Source organism: Tachypleus tridentatus, chromosome 1 (assembly GCF_004210375.1).
Source record: "Tachypleus tridentatus isolate NWPU-2018 chromosome 1, ASM421037v1, whole genome shotgun sequence".
Classification (NCBI taxonomy): Eukaryota; Metazoa; Arthropoda; class Merostomata; order Xiphosura; family Limulidae; genus Tachypleus; species Tachypleus tridentatus.
The window spans coordinates 155997628-156014454 of record NC_134825.1 but is presented as its reverse complement, the minus strand read 5'-3'; the positions used below and the strand labels follow the sequence as shown (position 1 = coordinate 156014454).

General features: G+C 35.9%; 1 protein-coding gene across 4 annotated transcripts in view; it reads left to right on the top strand.

The window, feature by feature from the left end:
* The window catches only part of LOC143228236 (beta-1,4-glucuronyltransferase 1-like), a 52520-nt gene that overhangs the window by 29042 nt on the left and 6651 nt on the right, over positions 1–16827 (top strand). For all 4 annotated transcript variants that reach the window (XR_013015287.1, XM_076459545.1, XM_076459530.1 and 1 more), the window contains one exon: positions 15694–15920. Coding sequence is in view for 3 of the 4 variants with exons in the window: in XM_076459545.1 (XP_076315660.1) it covers positions 15694–15888 (195 nt within the window). In the remaining variant the exon portion in view is untranslated. The remainder of the gene's footprint in view (positions 1–15693; positions 15921–16827) is intronic.

Here is a 16827-nt window from a genome sequence, read left to right as displayed (position 1 = left end):
TTTGATTGTACTTATCTTTAGAGTTTAAATTCTCGATGCGCGAGTCTTTGTAGCATCTTTATTTGTTTACAGTTTTTATAGCTTTTCAGTTTTATCTCACTCGGCATCAGTTTAAAAAGAAAAACGAACTATCATTAAAATGTTCCACATCGAGTTATTCAGCTCAGTTTTTATAATCCTTAAAACATGAATCTCGCATTGGCTTTTATTTAGTCGCTGCATGTAGCTATTTCAGCTTCCACGAAACACATCCGAAAAATGCAGTGTTACGTCTTCCTTAAACATCGGAGAATTTCTTTTGTACAAATACATTTTAATTAATAAAACTCATTGCCACTGGATCTATATCATAACTGGTAAAAGTTGTCCAATACATCGAGAATGTTCGCGTTTGTAAGTGAAACGCAGACGTTAATTTTGACGCAACACGTTTGGTGAATGGTGATAACGTGTTTCTTGTTGATGTTACATCATACACTAAGTTTAAGTCGTTCTTATCTAACTGCTGTTACGTTGTACAACCATACATTAAATTAGGGTTTTCGCCAACAAGTTTCTAATAGAAGTCAGTTTCTGTCTGGTTGGTTGGTTATTATCTTAAGCGTTCTCTGTATCATTTTTGTATCGCAAAATAAGTTTAACATAAAGTGTCAACGTCTGGTGTTTGTGTTAACTAACTATTTGTGTTTTAAAACATTGAGACCATTGTTTTCCCTCAAATTTGTCCGTGAAATGGAGCATTTGGACGTTATGCTGTTGCCGTGGGAAACTACAAAATCACTGGTGTTCTTCAACTGATGTTTTAACAACTAACTATTGAGGTGTTTTGACCGAGCAGAATTTAGTAACAGGGTGCAGACAAAATGTACACACCACAAAAAAAAAAAAAAAATGAAAAGTTTAGAAAGCTCTGACGTCAAGAGTTTGTTTTGCTTTTGTAAGATGTATCACAGAATTGGGAATCAATATTCCCTGATGTCTTTGTGAAAACAACTTCTGTGTTACTTTATCCTACAAATGTAAAAGCAAAATTCGACTATTAGTAACAGAATTGTATTTATCTGGCTTACTAATATATCGGCGATTACTTTAATAACATGTGGGGATTGCTTTGCCAGACTAACTCCATTGAAGCAACTCCTGAACGACGCGACTTGGCGAAGTTTGAGAAGTTGTACGAAACTGAAGAGCAGACCGATCGAAAACGTTAAGAATTATTGGTATTGGAGTTGTCTTACTTGAAGGGATGCCCTGATAAGACGATACTTGGCTGGAAATGATTCTATTTTTTACTACATAGAACTGTCCAAAGTGTCAGACGTGCCAGCTGCCTTCGTCGGATCTGTCTTGTGGTTGAGATGTGTGGGGTGTAGGGTTTCTGTGGTGTCTGGTTAAAGGAAAATGATTCATAATCGTATATACGACTTGCATATCCGTTTATATATGGAAATCACTGGAATTTTATCACCAGTCTTAGGTTATCAGTTTTTTATGTATATTTCAAGTTGTCAATATTTTTAAAATGAAGAATATTAGATTAAAAACAAGGAAACAAACAAAATGATAACTACTAGTGACACAATAAGTAAGAGGACAGAAGTTATAGTTGTTTTAGTGTAAAACCATAGTTCTCATTGTGGTCGGCGACCTACTGGGGGTTCGCGAGTTGGTTCAAAATCTTAAGTTGCTGATGCACAACGCCATGGCCGAGCCCACAAGAGTATATCGAAATGATAAATGACCAGCGGTAATCCTTTTAGTTTATTTTGAGTTACCAGATTTTCTGTCTCCATTCAGTCCTGCTGCTCTTAATATGTTCAACTTTGAGGTACTTGTTTTAGGTAGATCTCATATGACCGTTTATTCCAGGTGTGGAAAAGAGAACAGAACTGGTGAGGTATGAACGGTAGGTGGAATACGGACAAAATTGTTTGAGAACCTCGGGTATAAAGCGCTCGTTGAGTAGCGGTTTTGCGTCTTCTGTGTTAGCTGCATGTAAAGTACTTCAGAAGTACACGGTACGCGTTTCTGTGCTTCATACGTGTAATCAATGTGGAAACGGAGTGACCAAGTGTCAGGTAGTCGTCGCAAGATGAGCACGTCTCGCCTGAACAAATGTTGAGATGAAAAACATACTTAGTGAATTAAACATGTTAATGGGTTTATATCTGCGTGTGTGAAAAACAAAATATTTTGTTTGTCTTTTTTTTTCTGCCTGTAGTGTCATAAAAATGTGAAAAATAGGAAAAATATCCAATTTGGACGTACATTTGTGGACAGGTATATTTAAGTTTCTGGGTATGTTAGATCTTGTAACCCCTGATTAACATGTTAATCTTTCCTGAGTTTTTATGGGTGCACTTCTTCGCTTATTTCATAAGACTGAAATTTATGGTTGAAATTGACGTTAAACCTGTAGCGTGCACATGTCAGCTAAATAATGAACATCAGCAGACACGTGGACTGCAGAGTTAATTTGCTTGGGCCTTATCCCAAGACTTCAGCATGATGGGAGCTGTTCGTGAACGAGCGTGTGTGTGGTATAGGATAAATTGTATGTGGTCGTGTTAATGGCATGCATCGTTAAGGACGTTGTTGAGTTTCTTAGTTTTAATAAATTTTGTTTCCAAGCTAAAGTTTCTCTTATGTTAAGTTCCTGTCGAGTTTGTTTGGTTGTTCCTGTCAATAAGGAAATAACTTGGTGAAATACTTGTTATATGCGCTGTTTAACTGTTTGTCTTGTTCGCGAAAGTTAGCGGTACATAAGTGTTTCACAGCTGCGTACACGTTCATTACGTATAGTTAAGTGTTTAGATATAAAGACATGATAGTTCATTTACGAAAAAGTTTTGTTTTTGTTGTGATTTGATTATACGTTCACTTCCTTAACTGTTTGTACAGTTTTGGGGGTCGTTTGCCCATCTCTTGCGTAATTCATTTCTCTCGCTCAATAGTTCCAACCTTCTGTCGTCACGTGCGTGTATATTTCTAAAGCGTTGTGTACGTTATCTAGCTGGCTCGAGTCTGATGTACAGTTAATCTCCTTCAGCGGGTCTAATTGAAGTTTGCTGTTACGTTACTGTCAACAGTTAGACTAGAGATCGCGAACAGTGGCACCGCAGCATCTGTTGAGGACTTCCAGTGAGCTTTGTGTAATTTCTTTACCCAGTCTAGGATGGGAGAAGATTCATTCTATTATATACATGTCAAGTGAAGTGGGAAACTTAACAACATAGCGATAAAGTTCGGTTTAATTAGGAATCATGTTGAACCAGAATTTCTTAACTCTAAGTAATAGTACCACGACTTGAGCACGGTTCGTTTTGATTGAATTATGGTTATGTTTCGTCATGGTTGTAAACCTTAACTTCGTTAGGAAACTAATATATATATCTATATTTTGATATAGATACGTAAATGTCGCTTTTTGCAGCTCAACTTGTCAGTATGAACAAATAAAACAATACTCGAACACTCCAAGATTTCAACACTGAAACTCGTAGAAAAAATATACAGCGAAAATTGTATAAACTGATTTTCTAATAATGTAATCGACCAGTAGCTAGACAGTCTAAAAAGCCTTCAAAACTTAGCATACACCACATGTACCGCAGAAAATATGGGTTAAAAAGTTACGCATTTAACTCAGTTTCACTAATGTTAAGTTTCATGCTCTTTTCTTTTTTTTTTTAATTTAGTTTTTGTAACTAAGACAACACACGTTTGTTAAAGCAACAAACTCAAACAAAGGAAGCCTTATCGCTTGCACTATTCCATATATAGAAAATATTAGTATACCACTATAAAGGAAAGTAAATGGAAAAGATTGGCACATAATTATTTTTTTTTTTACATAACATTTCGATCTGTTTTCACTCCTGGAATGAAAATTAAGAACAAAACACATGTATAACTAGTTCATCCCACCAGGAAACATTTGCAAAATACCAACATAATACTTGTTCATTCAGGCCCGGCATGGCCAAGCGTGTTAAGGCGTGCGACTTGTAATCTGAGGGTCGCGTGTTCGCATTCCAATCGCACCAAACATGCTCGCCCTTTCAGCCGTGGGGGCATCATAATGTTACGGTCAATCCCACTATTTGTTGGTAAAAGAGTAGCCCAAGAGTTGGCGGTGGGTGGTGATGACTAGCTGCCTTCCCTCTAGTCTAACACTACTAAATTAGGGACGGCTAGCACAGATAGCCCTCAGCTATCTCAAAGCACAAAGCTACTCAGCTTTGTGCGAAATTCCAAAACAAACAAACTTGTTCATTCTTGTAGATAGGTAAAACCAGACGTAACTTGAAGATCAGGTTAACATAACACCAAATTTCCCTTCCGAAGTTCATGAACATGAGTAAAAACAAACATTTTTCTGAAAATAATGTCGCGGTACTACAACATGAACCTGACATCAGCTCAATAAAATTGGAGTATTCTTATTAATAAAATCAAACAACCCTCTTCCCCCAAGTAACAAATACCTAGGTACATCTGTCTTCGGTCGTTATTTCTCCAGACTTTCTAAACTATATGCAAATATTTTGCACACTATTTTCACATATATTCACTTTTTTGTTGTTCATTCATGATAATCTGTCATTTCACATGGATTGATTTTCACGTACGTTAGTAACTCTAAAATTCAAACACGTTGTTAAATTGTTGAACATTAACTACCAAAACCTTTCTTACCATTAATTATCATACCAGTCATTAACATATTGTACCTGTTCTTAAAATACTCTTATTACCAGGACCGACATGGCAAGGTGGTTAGGGCACTCGACTCGTAACCTGAGGGTCGAAGGTTCGAATCACTGTCACACCAAATATGGTTGCTGTAACTTGCAACAAGCTAGAATTTATAACGGAATAACAACGCTAGACATTGGGTTTCGATACCTATATTGGGCAGACCACAGATAGCCCACTTTGTACATTTGTGCTCAATAACGAACATCAACCAGGTGTAATAAAATATTTTATCGCCAGTAAGTAAACTAAAAGCGAAATACGTGTACATGTTTATATACCTCACAAGTGACTGAAATTATCATTGAAGCATAGATGAAAGTAATTCGTCTCTCATAATGACTTGTACACTAGACGGATTTATAAAAGAAACCTGGAAAACACATCGAGGATAATTCTGGAGTGAGATTTGGAACTCGACATTTTATCATAGTCCAGGTGTTCTGAAACCGAAAATCGAGGTCCCCAAACTGAATTTTGAGGTCTTAACTTTCAAATTTGCGGAAATCAAAATGACCGCCAAACTAAATCTTCTAGCATATTTGTGTTCATTCGAACGCTATATATCGCGAACAACGACTGTTATGGTGTAAACCAAACTAATCAAATGAAATGAAATTTGTTTAGTCTTATTTAAGGTCTTTGTAAATTTGATTTTAAAGAAATAATAACAATTTTAATTATTTTAATTATACCATCGAATATTGATTTATATTTATCATTGTTTTATAAGATGAAGCTCTTCATGTACGAACCGTAAGTGAAAGAAATATTTGATTGGAATGGTGAGAAAACAGATGACTTAGTTATCTCCAAATCTTAGACCACAAATGGGGTCTTGTACACTGTAATTATTGGTGCGTATGTGTGCAACCCGCCCATCTGGTGAGCCAACGGTAAGTGTACCAACTTAGAACGCAAACACAGCAGATAACATGGTTTTTAGCTTCAGAAAACAATCTCTGTGTGGGGGTAAAGGGGAGAGTATGCTAATATAATTTTTGGGCGTGGCGGAGTTTGTATGGTTCTTTTCATTACAGAAACTGTCCTTAGTCATGTACTAGTCTGAATGAATAAATCAAGATATAATAGCATAACAAAGTGAAGCAGGATTAATCATTTATTTCTCATGTTATATAGCAATGAGTTAGTGAAGTGTGAAATGTAGCTGCGGAAACGCCCTCTTGGTGAAGTGTTTCTACCCTCTTTGAAAAAGTAAACAACTGAATAAATAGAAAATTCTTGTACTTTTTTTTCTCAATTAGGAATTTTCTTAATTTGTAATAATTAATTTTTGTAAGTGTATGAAGTAATAACGTATAAACCTGTAACTCTGGTCAGTGTTTTATCATCCGGGTATTGAACTTTCTGGGAAGTATACATGACGCTTCCGATATCTGTCGAAAGAGGTTGGACGTCTTTGCTCGACGAGACGCTTCCTATGTGCGACCAGAGAGGTTGGACGTCTTTGCTCGACGAGACGCTTCCTATGTGCGACCAGAGAGGTTGGACGTCTTCGTTCGACGAGACGATCCCAGACAGTTACACATGCCATTTCATATAAACACAAAATTTTAACACATGAATACACAAGAGAAATTACTTTCCTTGCACACTTTATTTTGAAACAGACACTTTATAAATAATGAATAACGTGAACAGGCCTTTTGGGGCCACCACTAATTTGATAAGATTATTTGTTTTCCACATAAACTTTACATTCTGCAAGTAACCAGATATGGCATCGAACTACCACGTGGAATGTGTTTTGAGATGAAACGCTGAATTTGTTTACATTTCTGTGTACTTTCACAGTTTGTTTGGACAGCATAGGCTCAACTGTGACGTCCTTGCACTGATTATCATCTGTCACTATCTATCTGCCTGCAGGAACTGTGTAAATAAATGACTGAGACAGATACGAAAAACGAAAAATACGGTGGTTGGAGAAGTTTTCGAACTAATTATTTTATTCTGATTACAGAAATGTGGATAAGCGGTACTCAAAGTTCATTATTTTCACGTATAATCAACAATTTTTGGCATTGAAAATCGAGTGAAAAATTTTCAAAAATCTCCCTTAAAACTGATTTTCTTTGTTACACACATCTCGTCGAGCATTTTGTGATAATGCAATAATGGCTTAACAAAAGTTGCTTTTCAAATAAGTAGGGCTAAGTTTTAAACCGCGAACAAATTACTTTGATTCTTCCATTTTTTGACAATCGGAATAATTTTAAGCTGCAGTCAGAGTAGGAATTTTAGTTTTTTTAATGTTTTAGAAACAGTGCAATATCTCGTTAATCACAATAATTTAGTCATGATTGACGTAATCTTTGTGGTTATTCGGTTTTGTTTCCTGTTATGTGGTCGAGTACGCCCTCTTGTTTTTGACACTGTAAGTACAAAGTCTGGTTTATGTTAACAAAGAAACACACACATTCATATGTCTGAATCTGATTTAAAAAAAAAAAAACTATCTTTCAAAAAATCCAAACCTGGAAAAATCATATTTTTTTTTCAGAACTTCCACACAAGTTTACACTACTTATATAACTATACCATCTATTAGTATTTCTACCGATGCATAGGGTTATACTAGATTCTAGAAACAAACTTCCATAAGAAACATTTGACGCTGATAAAATCATGAACGTAATTCTGATGTTCGCTGATTTGAAAATGAGAATGGGAAGAAAATTAGTGTACCAACTTAAGTTTGCTCACACCAAAACATATGTTGTTCCGACAAATAATGATTGATACAAGTAGCGTCTCGACCACTACATCATGACTGTCGAACCGCGGCTAGCCTGACGTGCTACATTATTGGACGAAAGTCTCATCATCACTGGATATGACAGATTTGTGTGGTTGACATATTGCATCCTTCTTTACTTAGTCACAAGTTTTTATAATATGTACTGCATTGACCACAGTTGTATGAACTTGAACGATGATGGAATAGTTACATATTGCGTATGTTATAACCAAGAGATTGTTTTTGTAATGAGGGTACAAATTTGACAAGAATTGTTGACATTGCTTTTGAACCTATTTTATTGGAGTTAATTGTATGCATTTTAATAATCGACAGTATAAGCATTGGAAATAATAATAGAAATAATAATAAATAATAGAAACAGCAAATAAGAGTCAGGAAGTAGTAACTAGTATTGTACACAGTTGGTTATCTGTGCTCTGTCCACTACGGGTATTGAAACCCGGTTTCTAGCGGTGAGAGTCCGCAGACATACCGCTGTGCCACTGGGGGATATACTTATGGAAACTGCTGCCACTTACTGATAGTTTGTACTTTTAGCGTCTGTCATCCAAACGAAGCTATACCAGTATATTTTCAATAACAATAACGGTAGTAATGCTATTCCAAGCAATACTGTGATAACTCGGTGGCTTCCAAAACAATTATACCATAATCTTTAAGTGTGTGGGAAATCAAAGTTTGGACAGATCAAGTTCCCCACGCCAAAGGTCGAGGCGAAGTTTGTTTTTCTTTTGGTAGGGTGTGCGTGTTTTCTTATAGCAAAGCTACCTCGGGCTATCTGCTGAGTCCACCGAGGGGAATCGAACCCTCCTGATTTTAGCGTTGTAAATCCGTAGACGTAGCTGTATGGAAACTATGAAATGTTGGTGGTAGAAGCGGGCGAGGCGAATTTAAACGTAACTATTAAGTAACTCGTAGCATACATTTCACGTGATACACAGCAACTTAGCTGTATAATAGTTGTAAATGTTACTACTCTCAGAACAGTACGATGAAAGATAGCACGAAGTTCCCTCAACCGAACTTTATCTGCTCAGAACCACTTCTTAAGAGAAAGAGACAAAAACCTAGTTGGAATTGAACTCTAATATTTTGAATGAAGGAAAGCTTCAGTTTGGTGCTTTTCTACAGATGGTTGAAATTCAAACTGTTTACCAACAGTGAACGATAATATTACGGTCGATGCATATTTACAGTCAAGTGTGTTGGTTGCATCTCAGCCGTTAGTGATGGAAGTCTACACACAATAGCTGACAGGTACAACAAACATTCTTTTTGTGTTAAGATATGTTGCGTTAGATTGTAATTTATCTTCTTGCAAGACCGAGCACATGTATGCAGCAAATCTGGTGAAACGATACCTTAAAATTAGAGACTGATGGAACACTTGTAACCGTTTCTTGATCAAAGTATTGATAGGAAAATTAAAGGTGTTTAGATATATACCGTTACTGAGAAATCCAAGCGACAACTTAAGTTGGCTGAATCGTGGTGAAATAATACAGGTTTGGAACAATATTTCAGAAACGTGTAATTATTTCTATATAAGATAATCTGTAGTGCTCTGTTTAAAGGAAATACAAAATACAAGTGTATCGTAGAACATACTGGCTTTATTTTTGTTTATCCCGAAATAATGTACTAACAATAAATTAACCATTCAGTTACAATTACTCATTGTTTGTGTTTCGTTTGTGCGTTTCATAATTATTTCGAGTACTATAGCTACTTGTTTATGAGAGCAGTTAGAAGTGTAATATCACAAAAATATTAGTTTATGGAAATACCCTTTCAGAGTTCTGCTGAACTGTTATTGTATTGGTGTATTTTTTTATCCAATTGTGTTCGTGTCAATCAACCTACGTGCCACGAATTTTATAAATAGTCAGGTTAGACGCCATATATAAATGATGTAATTAGTAACTATACTCAACACTAACACAGGGTATTGTAACTAAAAGCAACAACAAAAACCGTAATCCTGATATAAGTTCTCACCCCCTATACACATACTTACACGTAACAATGTTGGTGATGGCGTTGAATAAAAACATGAAAGAGGGGAAGTATATATACATATCGAGAAGTTCGTCTTCAGTATTGTGATATGTAATACTATACTGATTACATTGTGTTAATAAATCACAGCACATCAGATTAAGTTAGACATACACACACTTAAAAACGAATCCTTTGTCTGTTGGCATATGAAAGTTTTATGACTGGGATCAAGTAAGTATCGCCATCTAACGTATTTTGTTCACAAAATCCAAATAATGCTGGTCTGTCTAATCGAGGCTAACCAGTTCCCCAATACCGTAAATAATCTTTATGTACGTTAAAATGTATGAAAGGATAATCCTCCTTTAAGGGAAAGTTAAAGCTGATGTTGTAATAGGTAATCCGATGAAAACGTGTGGTTTATTAAATTTTCAGTTATATGGACGGTGATGGACACAGAGGACGAAAGTACTGGAACTGAAAGCCGATTAGTGAAGTTACAGAAGTAAGGGTTAGGTCATTGAATACAAATGCATCCTTTCTATGGCAGCTGACGTCCATGTCACGTTGCCTTGAGTGGATGGTTGTGTGTACACGACGTGAGCCCTGATCTTGAGAAAAACCTAATCTTCAGCACAGATACCATCTTTCCCCCATTAGGTCGATCTAAAGAAAAATGAAATATATAGAAGGCCACCATTAAGAGTTCTTTAGAAAAAGCCATTCATGTTGAAAATACTGTTTTTTGCACTTGAAAACCGTATCTGTTCCGAATCTTGAGAATTTGTTTTGTTGTGTGTGTGTGTGTGTGTGTGTGTACACTGCCAACTTATATATACACCTTTTCACAGTATAACAGTATAGTTCTATAAGAGGCTTATTGTGATGGAAGTATAATTTTTTTCTATGTTTGTGGACAAAGTAATTCTATGTGTAGCGACAGTTCTCACTTTCAAAGTTTACCTAGCCATGAAAAACGTTTTATAGTACTGTTTCAACGTCAATGTACGTATTATAAATAGAACAGTATTGTAGTTTGTCGATCAAAGTGTGTGTGTAAAATATATTGGAACTTTAAAATTTCTAATTTTTCAAACACTTGACCCAACTACAGATAATATAGCTTTAATTTTGAAATTTAGTTACGCTTCAGGTCATTGTTTTAAAATAACGTTGATTTTATATTAGCACGAAGTAAGAAATAACTCCAAGAATAGTAACTTGTGTTTGATACTGTTACATGAGACAAGATTAATTAACAGTGATTTTTTTGTTGTGTTTTTCAGGTAATATACGTTTGAATGTGTTCAGGTTTGTTGCTATTAGCCCACTTCTATGCTACATTAATTTGTGAATACTGGGTTTGCAAGCAGAATGTATATTGGATACACTTAGAACTGTACAATTTTTGTAGATTACACCAACTTAAGGCACTCGACTCGTAATCCGAGGGTCGCGGGTTCGAATCCCCATTACATCAAACATGTTCGTCCTTTCAGCCGTGGGGGCGTTATAATGTGACGGTCAATCCCACAATTCGTTGGTAAAAGAGTAATCCAAGAGTTGTCGGTGGATGGTGATGATTAGCTGCTTTCCCCGTAGTCTTACACTTCTAAATTAGGGACGACTAGCGCAGATAATCCTCATGTAGCTATGCGCAAAATTCAAAAATAAACTATTCCCAACACAAGCTACGTGTTAATACGTAGTATTTGCATAACTAAAATAGTGCCACATCTGAAACTAGATGGTCTAGCGATATTCTACTTCTTTTGCACTTTTCTAATACTTTTGTCTTTACATTCTCGTGTTTTGTGATCATATTAAACCTTCTTATTTATATTGGTTAGGGTGCGAGGCTCCAAGTTCTTTGTATCTTTTCAGTAAGCTACACAAAGGTTATCTGTGGATAGCCGTCCCTAATTTTAAAATGTAACCTAAGGAAAAAGCACCCACCGACAACTTTTGGGCTATGCTTATCCGACTGAAAAGTGGGATTTTACTGTCATTTCTTATAGCGCATCCATGACCTCAAAGTGTAAACAGCATTTTGTAGCAACGGGGAACGAACCACAAATTCTCGTATTCATATTCCTGGCACTATCCGCTTATCACGATCGACTAGTAGTTGCTTAAGTATCGCTTTTTACTGGCTTGACTACAATACATTATTTGTTAGTATAAACTCATTGCTCTTTCATTTGCTCGGTTTGTGAAGTACTGCGTTGTTATGCGTTTCTTAGTGAATGGCGTGATATGAATTTAAATGTCAGATATGATGTCATTTGTAATTTATTTTTACCATGCTCATAAATTGAACTTCAGCAATAAAGTCAGGTAACCCCTTCAGGCTTACACTAAAGGTTAAAAAATCGTTATTTTCATGGATTTTAGAATGTGTTATGAGAGTGTTTGAGGAACTACAAGTGAAAAATTAGTCACTTGATACAGAAACGTAAGTATCTGAGGTTTGAGAAGTAATGTATTGTGAAATAGGAAGAAACTAAATACAATATATTTTATTAGATAAACTTTTACCATTAAATAGTATTTTTGTTATTAAATGCCATTAATGCATGATTTAAGGGAGAATTAGTTTATTCAAATAGTTTTGTACTTAAACGCTAATAGCAGCTCAAACTCCTTGTATGGTAGGAATATATTAAAACAAAACTAAAAAGTACTTTAAAATTTTATGATGCTCCCTGAAGAGGCTCTGAAGTTAATTACAAAAAAAAAATGAATACGGGTATCAATATTACTATAAAGTTACCAATTTATTAAAGAACTTTTAATGTAATTTAATATCTTCGATTGAAAGTAATTTCTCCAAGTGCAATACTATTCAGTAAAAGCTGCTGGAAAACGAATTAAATGTTATAAGACATAATTCAGGGACTATGGTTCCTCAGGTTCATGATTTGCGTCTCTTTGCCGCAAGAACGTGCTCCGTACTTTGAGGCCTTGGTACACTGTAACAGTGCCTGTCAAATTTTGCTATTTGGTAAGACCAACGGTGCTGTGTAATAGCTGCTTTCACTTTGGGCTCAGTTCAGAATTAGCCCTTGTATAACACTGCGCGTTTATTGTGATGTTTGAACAACGATCGCGTTTGTATAACAAACAAACGCGTTGAATACTACGAATACACTTCATTGTTGAGCGAACGGGTCGTCCTTATTTATAATCAGCTTATCTAAGTTGATTACACGGGGAATAATTAACTATATAAGCCTATAAGTGGATCGATATATATTACTCTAATACTTTCAGGCATCAGCCAAGAAGAGCTTAGTTAAATTGTAGGCTTACGTTCAAACTTTGCACGTTACACTTGTAGCAGTTGATGTAACAGCTGGGTAAATCGCGTATCGATCGCTTGTTGTTGTTATTGATTCTCTGGTCTTTAACTTAAACGAAATTTTTCGACTTTGTAAAATATATAAAAACTGATATAAATACTTGCTCAATATTTTTAGTTTCTTGGACGCGAAGAGAAACAAAAGTTTCTGACCACCCTAAGTTGTCTTTCAGGCAAGTTAGGTTTCTAAACCCAAATTCCTGCCACGAATTTTGTTTTATTCAGTTTCTTTGGATAAAAATGTAAGTTAGAAGTTTAGTTTTCTCATGCTTTCTTTCTGAATAGAAGAGGCACTATATTTATTAGTGTCACTGACGCACCAACAGCATAGTTTTTGTTTTTTCACTCTATCATAATTAGTACTCGTTATTTATGTGTGGTTGTTGGTGGCTCAACGGTCTGCTAGAATTTGGGATTTGATCCACGCGGCAAATAAAGCTCTTACAAAACAGTACGAAAGAAAACACCAAACAACCGGTGTTATGTCAACAAGAGTTACAAGGATATCCTAACGAATCAGTTCTCAAAAACTGATTTAAACAAAATCGAGTATTTTGTACCTACTGTTTTTCGTATGGTGGACGAACTCCTGTTCTGGCCGATTCACATGAGGTATTAATGCTCGAAAATGTCGCTAACAGCAAGTGCACATAACTGCTGAATTAGCGCATGCTTACTGTTATAAGTAAGAACTGAAGTATCTATATTTACGACTGGATTAGTTTTAAATCCTGCTCTGTTTGATTTGATCAAAGGTTAATAATGATTATTAACAGTGTGTAACTAGCCCAATACACCTCTTCGTGTGTGTGCTAAATTAAAACAATATTCAGCACTTAAGTAGTGCTTCGACAGTACTCAATGTTGTAACAACATCGGGCATACGATGTTCCACCCTTATCCAACCACTACTCACTCACCCAAGAGATTCGTATAGTCACACGATTGATAAATTATTTATACTACGAAAGATAAAATAAACAAATTCTCTATTTAAAATCCTTGGGATGGTACAGGATAGAAAAGTGGAACCGTTCCTTAGATTTTCCTAAACGTAGCTATTACCTTTCGCCAATAGTTTTTATGATGTTTGTTTTAAAGTCTTTCGTGTTCTTTGTTGCTGGTGTAGTTTTGAATACAAATGTTTGACGGTTGAATATATTCTGGTGTGCGAAACAGAAAATTATTCTAGAGAAAACACCACCAAAAACATGACGTAGTACGGCTTACTTCACGTTTTATATACTATTATGGATTTTAATATTAAAACGCCCCCTCTCTCAACTACGTGCATATTTTTGTGTATTAAGTTTCAAATTAAGAACCGAAAACTAAAACACGGGAAATCTGAATCTTTGAAGATAACTTTACTAAATGATTTGTTATATGATGACCTTTGTTTCTCGAGCCTAACCATATCTGACGAACAGAAAAATCAGCCTCGGAATTCTGTCGTTCCATTCTAATTGAAACGCTACTGCTGAATATCTATCTAGTCCTGGCTCAGGTCTACATGAGCAGGAGCAATCATGTATACATAACAGTTGCCATGGAAACGTGGACAATATATTGGCGAAGTATATAAAGACTTGTATTACTGAACGTTCCTCCTGGGGTTAAGGTCCAATAATTGCATTTAACGATTACACATCATATTCAACCTCGATATATCATTTTTAGTGATAATTGGTGTCTTTTTTTTTTTTTCACTTGCTATGTAATTTTTAAAAGTTTTAAATATGAAATTTAACACAGAATATTGTAATTATCATAAGTGAATAAAAATGTACTTTCTTTTGCTATTTAAAGGATAGAAAGATCCTTTAAAACAACAAATGTTGATGAATACTTGGGCCAAGGGAGGCCCATGGGTAACGTGTCGTCTTACTGATCGAAGGGCTCAGGGTTTAAGACGTGATACATCCACACGTTTAGTGTGGACAAGTTATAAAAGTAACAGTTAGTCTCGTGGTTCAGTTCGAAGAATCGAATAGACTATTTGGTTGCGGCCATTGCTCCTCCCCAGCTGGTAATTCAAAATTAGGGATGGCTGTTCCAGAATATTTTCTCCTGCCCCTTTATCCTACGTCCGCATAAAATGCTTCTCATATGTAAAGTTCCACCTCCTACAATAAACAAATGCGAACGATTTAACATGTTTGTTTGTTTTGAATTACGCGCAAAGTTACACGAGGGCTATCCGCGTAAGCCGTCCTTTAATTTATCAGTGTAAGAAAAGAGAAGGCAGCTAGTCATCACCTTCCACCGCCAACTCCTGGGCTACACTTTTACTAACAAACAGTGGGATTGACCATCCCATATAACACCCCACGGCTGAAAGGGCGAGCATGTTTGGTATGACAGGGATTCGAACCAGTAACCCTCGGATTACGAGTCAAGCGCTCTAACCATCTGGCAATGCCAGGCCTTGTCAGTCGTCCATAACGAAGAATAACAGTATAGTGTAGGAACATAACCCTAACTTTTACTTACAACGTACTTGGCAAATACAGACTATGATTGAAAGTGTGATTCGAGAATCGTTGTAATATGCTGACGTCATTAAATTATTTAACTTTTAGACATAGGTAAACTAAACATCTCTGATAAAACACGTTTTACGCTTTTGAATGACTTTCATAGTCACACATTTTCCTGCAATAGAAATTCTCTGGCATATAAATGGAAATTCTCTGTGACGTGTAAATCTGATTGCTATGAAACTAAAAACTTAGTTTGAAAACATGTTTGTACTGAGAGTTAAAATTATCACGACTTTTTTATTCAGGTGTGTGAGCAGCACGTGGCAGGATACAAGTTCTCTGTTTTAAATAATGCCTTCGTGATACACGAGGGCTTGAAGACTCCCAGCTCCTTTCACAAAGACAAGGACGTGGATCAGGAACGCAACAGGATCCTCTTTAGACACTTCAAGGCCGAGTTGAAAGACAAATACCCCGACTCCTCCCGACGATGCTACTGAAGAAAGTGCCCTCGAAGTTAAGTATAGACCAGGTATATACCCTTAACTTTATAACGCAGAGGAGTTTTAAGCGAACGGGCAGAATATGTAAATATTAGTATGCATTATTATCAGGTTGATACTGCGGAATTTATTTCATGTAATAAGTCATTACTTTTTTGTGTCGAGAGTGCCACGTGGTGTGTGAAAACTACGAGTAAGACTTCAGTGCCTGATTATTAGGAAAGTCAATTGGGTAACATCGAATCGATCATTCGTATTGTTGTCTGCTTGTTATTATAAGAATAGGTGGTGCTTTATATTTAGCTGCATAGCTGCGAGTGCTAATACCCAATATGTATATAACCTTGTGCCCTAAAAGATATATATAGACACGCACACACAGAGAGAGAGAGAGAGAGCGAGTCTAATACGTTGTCGCTGAACATTAGATTGGCCTAGTGGCCGTCAAAGCGTATAACATTACACGATTAATCTGTTATAAACTTACCTTGTTGCTAAGAGCAACATTTAATAATGCTTTTTCATTGTAACAAACCTGTGCGTATTATGAACATAATTTCCTTTTCGTGTTTTTTATATGACGTTTACACAGTGGTACTTAATTATCAGTAATGCAGCTTATCCTTCAGAGACTGTAGTGCTCTGAGAAGTAAACAGCTTTAGAGAGGGGCAGGTAATGTTAGAAACATTTTCATCATCGCATTTACACGCAATATTCGAATAAATATATGGCTATTTTAATTACTGGCGGAGAAATCAGTTTCATGCTATTTATGTAGTTTATATAAGATATGGGTTGATTAATTCAAACGTAGTATCGTTATAGCATTTGAATTTGTTGTTTTTTTCACTTAGGTTAGTAGGTGCTCTTAAGTATGTATATTCTAAAACGTAATACTGTTACAATTGAATGAAGAAATGATATAGAAGACATAC